The sequence below is a fragment of the Syngnathus floridae genome, chromosome 13, assembly GCF_059516105.1.
Source record: "Syngnathus floridae isolate MCC-2025c chromosome 13, RoL_Sflo_1.0, whole genome shotgun sequence".
Taxonomy (NCBI): domain Eukaryota; kingdom Metazoa; phylum Chordata; class Actinopteri; order Syngnathiformes; family Syngnathidae; genus Syngnathus; species Syngnathus floridae.
The window spans coordinates 11,664,173-11,676,056 of NC_142425.1; the positions used below are offsets into that span (position 1 = coordinate 11,664,173).

Sequence of the window (11,884 nt, forward strand, 5' to 3'; positions counted from 1 at the left end):
GTTGGGGTGAGAGCCCAGAGTACTAACCACTACACTATGTAAAACGTGGGCAAGTAACATGTGAAAATGAGGTCATTGCAATCTCCGTTTAGAATTTTTTTTTTCTTTCTCCCATTTTGCACGTCGGTATTAACAAGTAGAATAGTTTTAATTTCACAATTATTTAGGCAGTTAATTATGGGATATTTTACTAACCCTTTATTTATTTCTTCTTTTTTTTATTATTTTTTTTAACCTCGTGCAGTGTACCTACACATATTGTCATATAAAGCACCAAATGTCTGACTTTTATGTTTTAATTGGCGAATAAAGAAACAAGGAATAAAACACCAGACATGTTTTAACATAAATGTTTATTAAAAATAATATTAAAAGTAAATTTCAAACCAGCAATCCAATGTGAAATTGCAGTAGATATATTGGATAACAATAGGCGTATATAAGCATGTTTTTTTAAAAACTACTCAGTGTTATACCACTAGACTATGCTGAGTGTTTACCAGCTCAGTGGCCTGAGAGGAGAGTGCCCGCCCTGAGATTGGGAGGTCGTGGGTTCAACCCACGGCCGGGTCATACCGGAGACTATAAAAATGGTACCCATTTCTTCCCTGCTTGGCACTCAGTGTAAGGGGAAGAAATGGGGCCCCCTTGCTCCTCACGATCATTAGGACAAGGAATAAAACACCAGACAAGTTCTAACATAAATGCTTATTAAAAATAATAATATTAGAAGTAAAATTCAAACCAGCAATCCAATGTGAACGTTTCCTCAATGATCCATTCTCGCGATGAACTGGAAATGCAAATCACTTACTCACAGATTCGTTCGTTGGTGAGCGGGAAGTGACGCCATTTTCTTCTTCGTTTTGTTTTACAGCGAGGTGGCACCGGCTTCAATGGGCATTACCGACACCTACTGGTTGAAGTCATATGAACTGAAAAAAGAACGATTCGTTCACTCTCGTTCACTGAAAAGATTCGTTCTTTTGAACCCATCGTTCACTCACGAGCCAACACGAGTCAGTTGTTAGTTGGGTTTGTTTGGTCTGTCCTCCTCGGTGTGGAGCGTACTCCGTCCACTTTCTCCTCCATCTTTCTGTCTTGTTTTCTCTTTTTGATCTGCAGACATGAAGCTTGCAGGTCTTGTGGTCATCCTCTGCCATGTTTGGAGCGCAGCTTCATCTCATCCTAAACCATCTTGTCGCTATCCTCCGTCTCAGTGGTGTCGCTCCTTGGAGATTGCTGTTGAATGCAAGGTGAGTGTGGCAATTAAAATACAGACAGACACTTTTTATTCATTGTAATTTTTGAGGGTTGACTTGTTAAGAGTGGATCTTGAAGTGGTGGCAAATATCCAAGTAGAATTTCTGACTGACTTCAAGTAGCATTTTACAATGTTTATCCTGCATGTCTTTCCTTTTTTCCTTTTAATTAACTTTTTTAAAACATTTTTTTCAGGTACAATGTTTATCCTGCATGTCTTTCCTTTTTTTTTCAATTTTATTTATTTTTTAACAACTTTTTTAGGGGGTGGGGTAAAACGCCCAAAGTTGGGTCAGATCATCTCAAAATTTCTGGCTGGGGAGGGTGGGTGAAAATTATCCAAGGGTTGCTAATCTGTAAAATGAGAGTCATGCCTCAGATATTTTAGGCCTGAATTACTTCTGCATGTGACTCGATGGGCTGTTCTGGTTAAAAAAACGAGACTTCAACCTGAATGTTTTTGTCTGTGGTGGTTGGCACAAAATTCCACACAAAATGTAACTCTCGAGCCTTCTCATGTGTAATTTGCGTAAGTTCTCCCCCACACTTGTGTGGATTTCATCCATGGTATTCCAGTTTCCTAACACATACCGAAAACATTTGATGTAAATTGAAAACGCCAAGTTATTCGTTAGTGTCTTTGGCTTGCCTAATTGGCTCTGATCAGATCTAATTCAATGACTCGTGATAAAAACCTGTTTGTGGTGTCCTTCTGTAATACTGTAGGTGCAGAAGCAGTGTATGGAACTAAGTGCCATACGTCCCAAGGAGCCAGCTCTTCCTGTGTCTGTCACGCTTTACTACGAGAGTCTCTGTCCAGCCTGCAGAGTGTTCATCAGTCAGCAGCTCTTCCCTACTTGGTCCATGCTGCAGGACATCATGAAGGTCACGCTGGTACCGTATGGCAACGCTAAGGTGCGCCAGTCTGTTTCCTGGTGACAAGGAAATCATTTCATTCATTTCACTTCAGAATTTTTCTTGCAGGAGCTGGTGTTGGGAAATACTACCTTCACCTGCCAGCATGGGGAGCCAGAATGTCATGGAAACGTGATTGAGGTATGGGATGGTTTAATCCATTTAAATTGTAAGTTATAAATGTATTTAATCATAACCAACTTGTTATTTAACATAATAAAAATATCTGAAGAAATAAATAAAATATTCACAGCAGTTAACCACTTAGTTTGTGACAAATGATTTGTCATGATCATTTTGTATTAAATTATTAATAAATCATTTTTAAATGCATTTTTTAAAATGTGATATAATTTGAATAATTGATTTGAATTCACCTTTTACTCCTCCCCTCAGGCCTGCATTCTCCATTTGAGTGGCCCCACTGCTTTTCAGACCATCTACTGCATGGAATCTGCCGCCGATGTTGTCAGCGCAGCTTGGCCGGTGACTGCTTTCTTTGTGGGATTCAAAAACAGAAGTGTGACTTGAATGACCTTTCAGGCTTTCTTCTGCGTGCGTCGCAGTGTCTTGAGATGCACGCCCCCGCCGTCTCCTGGGTTAGCGTCGATTCCTGCGTTAAGGGAAGTCTGGGCCGTCGACTGATGCACACCAACGCGGTCATGACCAGAGCGCTCAGCCCTCCTCACACGCACGTCCCCTGGGTCACCTTCAATGGGGTAAGAGACACAAACACACGTCCAAAGATTGTGAAGGATGTCAAGAAATACTCAAAATGGATACAAATATTTGGCAGGAATACACACAGGCGTATGAAGACAAGGCCATGTCTTCGCTCTTCCATTTGGTTTGCCAACTGTATACGGTGAGATATTGATGCATTATTTTTTTTTTAACGTTATTTCAGCACATTGATTTTGTGTATGATTTCAGGGAGTTAAGCCTCCAGCCTGCAACGGAGCCCCGGTGAGACTCGACAGAGGTTTCTGCTGAGGACGTCTGAAGCAACATACTAACAAATACATTGCGAGACTGAGCCAATGAAAAAAAATGAATTTCCTTGTACTTTATTGGCATTTGCAGAACACCCTCAAATCCAGAAAAATCATTTGGTTTTCTTTCCAAAATGTCGGAGTGGCAGATCAGCTGTATACATTTTTGTATTTTGATCTTGAGGCTTAACATATGATTACAACATGACATACAATTAACTGTTCTTCCCCTTTTTTTCTTTTTACAGTACTCCCCCCCCCTCACACACACACACATACACACCAACAGACACGTATGAATAATAAATAGTATTCAAGAAAGTTGCATGATATGAGGCTGAGCAACATTACTAACATGATGGCAATGTGAGCTCAACACAAGAAGTGAGCAATAATACACATTTAATACTTTCTGGCACTAGTGTTTGAATATAAAGAACCATAGTGCTGAGTTTAACTCGCCAACCTTTTACGATTGCTGTATTTTTATTTTCTAATTAAACTAATGAATTCTGGTGACTGGCCTTTCTATTTACAACATCCTGTGGTTCGCTTTGGTTTCAGTGAGGCAAAAACAGCACGTTGGTCCTTTAACATCCGTGGCCCAACATCCTAAGTCACATGATCAGTAAAAAAAAAAAAAAAAGTCACATGATCAGTAAAAAAAAAAAAATCAATGACGCTTTCTGTGGTCATGAAATACTTTTTGACTAGTGTTTCCTACTACTGCCTGACCAGGAAGTGCAATAAAATGTGTGTAGTGCTGGTTCACTTCCAATCTCTGTTGGCAACAATTATTCATCTACAGAATGGACACACACACACACACGAGACACAAAAAGTCTTCAAACTACACATTGTCACGTCTCGGATATCAGATATTAGAAAAGCAGAGCACTGCTAAGTTGTGCCAAAATGAATCATTTTAAATTGTTATTTGTGGTAAAAACGATCACTATAAGTCAATGGTGTTGATAAAATCATCTATTTAAAATCTTTCATGTAAAAAGCTAGCATTATAGGCTGGCAGGTGTTTGAAATATCTTTCTGTATTTTTTTTTTTAACATGAACAGCATTATTACAGTCAAGCGGTTAACTTCCAAACAATGTTTTCTGTTTTTTTTTTTCATTATTTTGAGGTTTGTTATTTGAACTGCTCCTGCCTTTTTTTTTTCGCAAAATGGAAATAAAGTGATGGGCTTATTCTGTTCAATAATTATGCTTGCAAATCTTAAAGAGTCAACAGTATATTCATGTGTAGTGCCCACTAAAACAATATTAAAACAAATAATAAACAATTGAGGTGACTTGATGTTTCATTGACAAGCAGGCACTGTGGTTTGATGGGTTAAGATGTGAAGGCTAGAACACACCGTGTATTATTTAAAAAAAATTAAAAAAAAGGTCTGTCACTGAATGCCAAATGTTTTGGGCAGTGACTCAATGTTAGTGAATCCCAAATTTTGCTGCATTATTTTTTGTGCAATTTCTGAACTTGCAAAAATCATTAGTATGCCTGAACATACTGCAAAAGTATAAAAAGATACACTACCGTCTGATAAAATCTTTACGCAACTTGATGCTTTTGAATTTACAAAGAAAATCATTCATTTTCTTCAAAAAAAACAGGAGCATTATGATAAGTCACTTTTAAAGTAGACATTCGGGCTGTATATGTATTTGCAGCACTTTGAAATGATTTAAAAGGCAATGGTAGGTGTCAAAACATTGAAATGCAGCCTTGCGTTTTTGGTCTTCTCATGCAATTAGATGACAAAAGCAAAACCATTAACATTACCTCACTGTTCATACAATCATAATTGATGAAATTCCAAATCAATAAAATGTGCAGACCTACATTGAAGCCCTTTCTAACACATTCCAAGAGCTTGAGCGAGAAAAAATGCTAAAGTGCTACTGCCAACTAGAGGCACCCTGATCAAATCAAAACAAGATGAGGGAAAACATGACCACCGAATGGAAAATTAATCATCACGTTTATATAAAGGCTGATATATAAATTAATCAACTTTTTTTTTTTTTTAAAAGGATAACAATGAGACTACAGGTGGTGTCTTCAGTGCTCAATCTGATGTGCTACAAGATGGTTTCCTAATATATATATAGCAATATATATATATATTTTTTTTTTTTCACACACATACACTCATCCATTTGATTGCTCTAGGTGCCTAATTTAAAGGGATTCAACTGGGATCAGACAAATTCCAGTCACATGGTTAAGAGGTAAATTCAAACAGGGAATGATTTTAGGGCACACAGGTGTCCTCGAGGGCCGCTACCATGCATGTTTTAGATACCCCCCCCAAAAACACAGGTGATTCAAATGATCAGCTCATCAGCATGCTCTGCAGGAGCCTGATGAGAATGATTCGGATTATTATTTGAATTGGCAAGATAGTGACCCTCGAGGACCAGAGTTTGTATGCACAACATGCATGCTACATTCCATTTGTGTTTCTCTTCATACCCTGAGGTTTAGGTCCATCAGTTTTCTCGCTGCTTCTCAACAGTTCAAATATCAACTTCCAAATAGAATAAGATTCTGAATTGAATATTGGCGAATGGTGCAAAATAATTTCCAAGACCCTGTGATCATAACACTGCAACTCATTTGCTCACGTCCAAAAAGTTTTAGAGGAAGACGTTTCTTTTACCTTTTTCTCATGGGAGAGAGTCACTCGTTTTTCCGGTGCAAGTGGCGTTCCCCAACCAGGGAGGAAAACAATCAAGACTTAGGAGGCACCCAAAGACAGGCCGATATATAAATATGAAATTAAAAAGAGGGCTATCATCCCTCTGTCTACAGAGAGGCTGTCTCCAGTGTAAAGGGACTGTGGTGATCTTACAGACTTCCTTGGTAAGTAAGGTCCCGCCGGCCCGCCTGCCCCGCCCGCGACTGTCTTTTCAGGAGGGCAGGTTGTGCTGGGTGTTATGTGCCTTCATGCAGCCAGGGGGCACTGTCGTCTTTACTGTTATATCCCTCCTGGCCGGTCGGGTTCGTGGTCCTGTGAGGGTGGGGGCTCTGCAACGTCAGACTGGTGGGCCGTGACAAATGAGGCGAAGGAGGCCGGTACCTACTGCGCGGGTCCGGGGACGTGGAAGGGGAGGACGAGTCCTGGTGCTGCTCCGTCCCCAACTGTGGCTCATCCTCGAGTGGACTCTCTAGGTCCGACTCCAACTCCTCATCCTCCTCTTCCTCCTCCAGTGTCAGTTCGAACTGGAACTTGTCCCCGCTGACCCCCGTCGAAGGGGGCCCTCCCAGGCTACCTCCTGATCTGAGCTCAGCGTGAGACTCGTTGGGACTAGAAGGTGAGGGGCTGCGTGGGATCATGCTCTGGTACCACTCTCTGTTGTCCTCCAGAGTGTCCAGGATGTCCTGAGCATCAGGGTGCACCAAGTCGGCCCACGTCTCCCACAGAGGGTGAACGATGTAGTCGATGAAGCCCACCTAGAGAAGAGACAAGTTTGGGGCGGGGGTCTATCAAGAAACATTTGAAGTGGTGCTTTGAAGTGTTACCTGGCTCTTTTCAATGGAGGCATTGTGTTTGTCACACATGGGACTGATCTCCATGCCCTTATCACGTTCCCTGTCTCCCTGCGTGAAGAATTCCACCATGATGCGGTCGGTCCACTGACGGTAAAGCTCGAGGGGCTTGGTTGGGTTGCTCAGATCGGCACAATGGACCATGTTCTGAAGAACCTGGGTGGAGGAAACACATTCCAAATGTGGTTAGTAAGACACTGAGTTTTAAATTTAAACCAATCAGGGCTGTCAAAAGGAGTCATTTCAATAGTCTTTTCGTGTTTTGTGTCAACAGGAGGCGCTCTAACCTGGATTCGATCTGAATAGTTGTCAAGCAGCAGAACTCCCAAGCTGGTCACTTTCTTAGTCTCCACCATTGTTTTCATGTCCGCCAAGAAGTTCATATGTTTGGACATATCTGTGGCTAGCACCTAGTGACAAAATCAGTTCATTGTAAATACATTCAACTTGGAACTAGTTTGAAACCCTGAGCCTAGTTTGAAACCCTAACCCTAACTTTGAACTCTACTTTGAAAGCCTAACCCTAGCTTGAAACCTAGTTATGAAATGGAAGCCTCACCATGTCGATCACCATCTTGCGGAGTGAATCTCGTTGTTTCTTGCTGAGGTTCTGGAAGATGTCGCAGTTGTCCCCTTGGAGCAGTTTGAAGCCCACAGCGAGGTGATGGTTCTCCAGCACCGAGGCATCGTTGTACATCAACGCCAACTCGGAACCTGTAAAGGAGATGGTTTTTCATTAAGTTACGGCTGGTGTGAGACCTCCCAAAGAGCAGAAGACCTACTTGTGTTTATTAGGAACTGGTTTGTGACGCCGGGGTGGTCAACGTCGTGAATGGCACTGGCGAACAAAACGGCCATGACTTCTAAATCTGTGAAAACAGCCTGCAAAGAAACACACGGTATTAGAAAGGGCGGACTCAGGAGTTTTTGGATTCCAAATGACTGAAGAGTTCACCTCCAGAGCCGGTGTAGATAGAAGCACGTGTGTGGATTGCACAACGTCAGCCGCGTGGATGTTGTTGTGATAAGCTACGTCGGCACGGTAATGGTCCTCTAAGGTCATCATGAAGGTGATGAATGTGTTCATTGGGATCCGGAATGTTTTGAGCAGATCTCGCTCCTGGTAGGATACAAAGAGAGGGAGGGAAGGTCTACTGGATGTAGATGCAGCTTCATTAAGAAAAAAATAAATAAAATAGTTGTATTTGGAGAAAAGATGTCCCTACCTGGAAGATGGAGAACATGATGACCGTCAAAGGGCGGTTTCCAGAGTGTTCTGCTATCTTGAATACATCCAGACCCCAACGGTTAAGGTCCTCAATCTCCTGAGGAAGTCAAACATGACAAGTATAATGCATGTCGTGGTATTTGTGTATGTTTTTTTTTTTTTGTATGTAGACGCACGCTGGCCAGCAGGTTCTCCTGTGGAGTGGTGACTCCAAAACGAGGGATGCAGGTGGATACAAGGCTGGGGCTCTGCGTGACCTTTTTCACACCAATGATCTGTGACATGGGCCTCTTCTTCTTCTCCTTCTCCTTAGGCGGGGGAGACAGAATCTCCACATCATGTTGTTTTTCTGCAACGAGAACAGCATCCATTTTAGAACAAAACTAGTTTGTAATTGCCACTGTGTCTATATTTTCTGAAACTATGCAAAAGTAAATTCTCATTTTCTTTCACTTGGTCCTCGACAGGAGGTGGGTCACAGAGTATTTTTGAATAGTAATGTGTTTTTCCTCGGGGTTTTTACTCAAGACGCGAAACCTCCAAGGCCTAAACCTCAACAACAAAATGCATGAAAATAAAATAAAAATAAATAAATAAAATTAAAAATAAAATAAAGTTTGTCTTTTGATTCTGTCCTCCATAAAAGCTTGTTATCTGTATCATGAGGTGCTGTCACAAAGATGTCCCCATAGGCACATGTTGGTTCAAAGTGACTCATCAGGTTGTTGTTTTTTTTTTTAATATCCAGCAAAATATTCTTTGCGCCAATTTGGAATCATAAAAGGGAGCAACAAGCTTTACAATCCATCCACGTAAGCGCATTGACCTGCTGGTTCTCGGAATAATGCCCAAACGTGAGCCTCAAAATACACACGGCACCTTTGGGATGCAGTCAGCGGAGTGTTGGCAGCATCGCTGTGTGGCGCCCGCCACTCACCTCCCTCATGGTGCCTTCTTTTTCTCGCAGCAGAAACCATGCTGGTCATCTCCGAGCGCAGCCAGCCAGGCTGGACGTGGCGGCGGCATCCATATTAAAAGAGCGCGTGAAGGACAGTCACCTCCTTATTGGGCTCAAGCGCCATCCACCCTCTCTCCCTCCCTCCCTCCCGCCACCACTGATTCTTCTATTGATGAAACATGCCCTCGAATAATATTGCACCCTGTTGCTACGACAACGCCACGCAATGTGTCCGGGAATGCTGTCTGGAGGAAAAAAAAAAAAATCCTCGTACTCCCTGTCCGCTTAAGAAGCCATCCTCTCCTCCCTGGCTCTCGTAGAGAAACAATCTCTGCGTGTATTCCACGCCGCATCTGTTCCAATACAGCCTTGCATTTTAAATGTCGACATCTGCTTCTATTTAGGTCAATTTAATAGACGAGCCCATCAGACATTATTGAGAAAAATATTGTAGAAGAATCTTAATGCCCACATTCGTGAAGACTAGCCAATGAAATATTATTTAAAACATTTCATATCGCTCAAAGAGTTTGACGCAACCAGAAAAGGAATGAACAAGTTTCTCAAATATTTTTAGGTACCTTCACGCCATAACAACAAGACAATACTTTGTATTTGTTTACAAAAGAGAAAAAGCTGCTACACTTGTTTTATTTTTTTAATTTTTGGTGAGCAAGGAGTGTACCGTCATGTTATTTTGTAGTGCGTTAAATAGAAAAAAGTGGCAAAAATCTTTTTTTCTGATTTCAAAAAAAGTGCTGAATCAGCTGATTACTGGTTGATGAATTATTTTGGGCCCTATTTTTTTACTTGTTTATGAAATGAATATCAAAATGTTTATAAGAACACTTCTGCTCAGTACCGCAACATTTTTTTTTTTAAATAATTTTTTTAATTAATTTATATTTCTTAACATGGATTCAAATTCCAACATTTTTTCCAAATCAATGTTAATCGAACACCAATAGCTATCATTTGTTGTTATTTTCTTTCTGCTTTGTTTGAAAACTCACCGAGGAAGGTATTGGCAATGAACTCCGACACCTGATTCCCTGAGCGACTGGTCTCTGACAGTTGAGTCAGCTCTCGGTTTAGCATCCTCTTAAACTGTATGGACACAAAAAAAAAAAATCTGTAAAAAGAATCCAGTAGTTTGTGCCAAGATGCGAGACCTTTGCTATTATTTGCCTCACAGATTTGAACACAATTATTATTTATCCATTCAACAGCACACTCAATATATGAGTTATATACTGTCAAAAATATAATATTGCCGTATGTTGTCTGCTCTCTCAAACAAGCTTGTCCTACTCATCTGTATTCTACACAGCCCCCCTGCAAAGCCTGCAAAATCCAGATGTAAACAAGGCGTGCTCACCCGTCCGAGTCTCCGGCAAGCCCGGAGAACCAACACAAGCATGCCATTCCATGCATGTTGCTATTTCTCTGCGTAAAATACAATCCAATGGGTAGGAAAAAAAAGATTTGATCAGTTCCCTGCGCTGCCTTACACTCATCAGAGATGGTTGGGGGGAAGAAAAAAAAACAACCAAAGAAATGAAAATAAGTTTCCACAGTCCTGAAGGTGATGCAGTGGTTGTCAGGAAAGGAGATGATTGCAAATGTGCTGCGACCTATTCAAGTACTTTCACGCAATCAATGAGAAACATAAAAAGCAGGGACTGTGCATTTGTCCCTCCCCCCAGGCTCAGACAGTGTGGGCTCCCCCTTTTTTGTCCAATCAGGTTGGCTACTTTCAGAGGATGGGCAGAGGAGAGGAAGCTGATTCGCTGACTCAAAAATGGAGGAGGAAAGAAGTGGACTGCTGGTTAACTCTTTCAGTGAAAATGAGCTCAAGTGTTTTTTACACTCTCGGAATGGCTTAGATCTGTTAAATGCCCTAATAAATAAATAAAAAACTATTTTACAAACCCAAATTTCCATGAACTTGGCACATTGTGCATAATGCAAGGACAATTCTAATAGAAAGATTTGCAAATCCAGTTTCATTCTATTCACAAAAAAAATTAATTTTCAAATTCTTTTTTTTTTTGCAAAATGTCTCACCTTATTAGACGCCATCTCGCTGACCGAGTGTCTGGTCTGAAGTGTTTCGAGCTGGTCGAGACACCAGTCCAGCTCCTCCAGAGTCTCCACTGCCAATTTCTGATAAGGCTCTTCTAAAAAAGAGCAAACACAGTTTTTTTTTGTTTTTTTTTGACTCCACATGTTGATATGAAAATATTGTTATGATATAAAAGCACATATATTAGTGCTCGTACTGACCTGTGTGACATGGCTTACATGGGGGTGGCTGGTTACTGCTTGGTGGCCACCTGCAACAAGCACCACTTAGGACAATATGGTAGGAAAAAAAAAAGTATTCCTTTTTTTTTTTTTGCCCTTGCTCTTACTTGTTTCCCACACGATCTTGCAGATGCGTGAGAGCGGCAAAATTACTTCTTACTGTTCGTAGGCTGGCGAGAATCTGAAGGGTTAAACAAAGACAGAGTGAAGATGCAGGCTAATCAGTGTCCTCGCTAATATGAAAGAAAAAAAAAAATTGAAATCAAACATCTGTTACAAATTCAATTGTTGACAATAATTGTAAATGCTAACCAACCTGTGCAAATGGGGTAACTATCATGTCTTCTCCATGCCTGCAAAAAGAAAACTGGGAGGTTAGAAAAAGAAAAAAGATTACCTCTGCCATTATTTTAGGAACATGTCGATATTCCAAACGCATGCTGGGACTGTTTTGGTTGTCCAACAAACTTTACAGCGGTGATGCATTTCGAGAGGAGCATTTTAGAAAGCGCTAAGGGGTCAGCGGGCTGATCTACATCAACGCAATTAGATCACAGCAATCTTGACGCTTTGTCTCACCGAGTGAGCCAACTGACTTCCCATGGCTTCAATCCCTCGTCCCTTCAAAAAAGGAGCAGCATATATTGGTGGG

At 41.2% G+C, this 11,884-nt stretch overlaps 2 protein-coding genes across 6 annotated transcripts in view; one reads left to right on the forward strand and one right to left on the reverse strand.

Annotated features, from left to right (window-relative positions):
* Positions 1–1,020: 1,020 nt before the first annotated feature.
* On the forward strand, positions 1,021–3,685 carry LOC148388827 (gamma-interferon-inducible lysosomal thiol reductase-like). The gene is made up of 7 exons (XM_088395189.1): positions 1,021–1,256; positions 1,990–2,178; positions 2,248–2,319; positions 2,575–2,664; positions 2,745–2,897; positions 2,975–3,043; positions 3,112–3,685. The coding sequence occupies exons 1-7, from the start codon at positions 1,128–1,130 to the stop codon at positions 3,169–3,171; spliced, it is 762 nt and encodes a 253-aa protein (XP_088251315.1). The 5' UTR covers positions 1,021–1,127; the 3' UTR covers positions 3,172–3,685.
* Positions 3,230–11,884, reverse strand: part of pde4cb (phosphodiesterase 4C, cAMP-specific b) — a 31,765-nt gene continuing 23,110 nt past the window's right edge. For 3 of the 5 annotated variants that reach the window (XM_088395180.1, XM_088395184.1, XM_088395181.1), the window contains 14 exons: positions 11,812–11,853; positions 11,549–11,585; positions 11,340–11,413; positions 11,212–11,261; positions 10,993–11,105; positions 9,939–10,032; positions 8,144–8,316; positions 7,966–8,064; positions 7,695–7,859; positions 7,522–7,621; positions 7,299–7,453; positions 7,027–7,149; positions 6,713–6,895; positions 3,230–6,643 (listed from right to left, as the gene is read on the reverse strand). In XM_088395180.1, the coding sequence (XP_088251306.1) occupies positions 6,125–6,643; positions 6,713–6,895; positions 7,027–7,149; positions 7,299–7,453; positions 7,522–7,621; positions 7,695–7,859; positions 7,966–8,064; positions 8,144–8,316; positions 9,939–10,032; positions 10,993–11,105; positions 11,212–11,261; positions 11,340–11,413; positions 11,549–11,585; positions 11,812–11,853 (1,927 nt within the window). In that variant the 3' untranslated portion in view covers positions 3,230–6,124. The remainder of the gene's footprint in view (positions 6,644–6,712; positions 6,896–7,026; positions 7,150–7,298; positions 7,454–7,521; positions 7,622–7,694; positions 7,860–7,965; positions 8,065–8,143; positions 8,317–9,938; positions 10,033–10,992; positions 11,106–11,211; positions 11,262–11,339; positions 11,414–11,548; positions 11,586–11,811; positions 11,854–11,884) is intronic. The other 2 variants (XM_088395179.1, XM_088395183.1) reach the window with 1 other exon arrangement.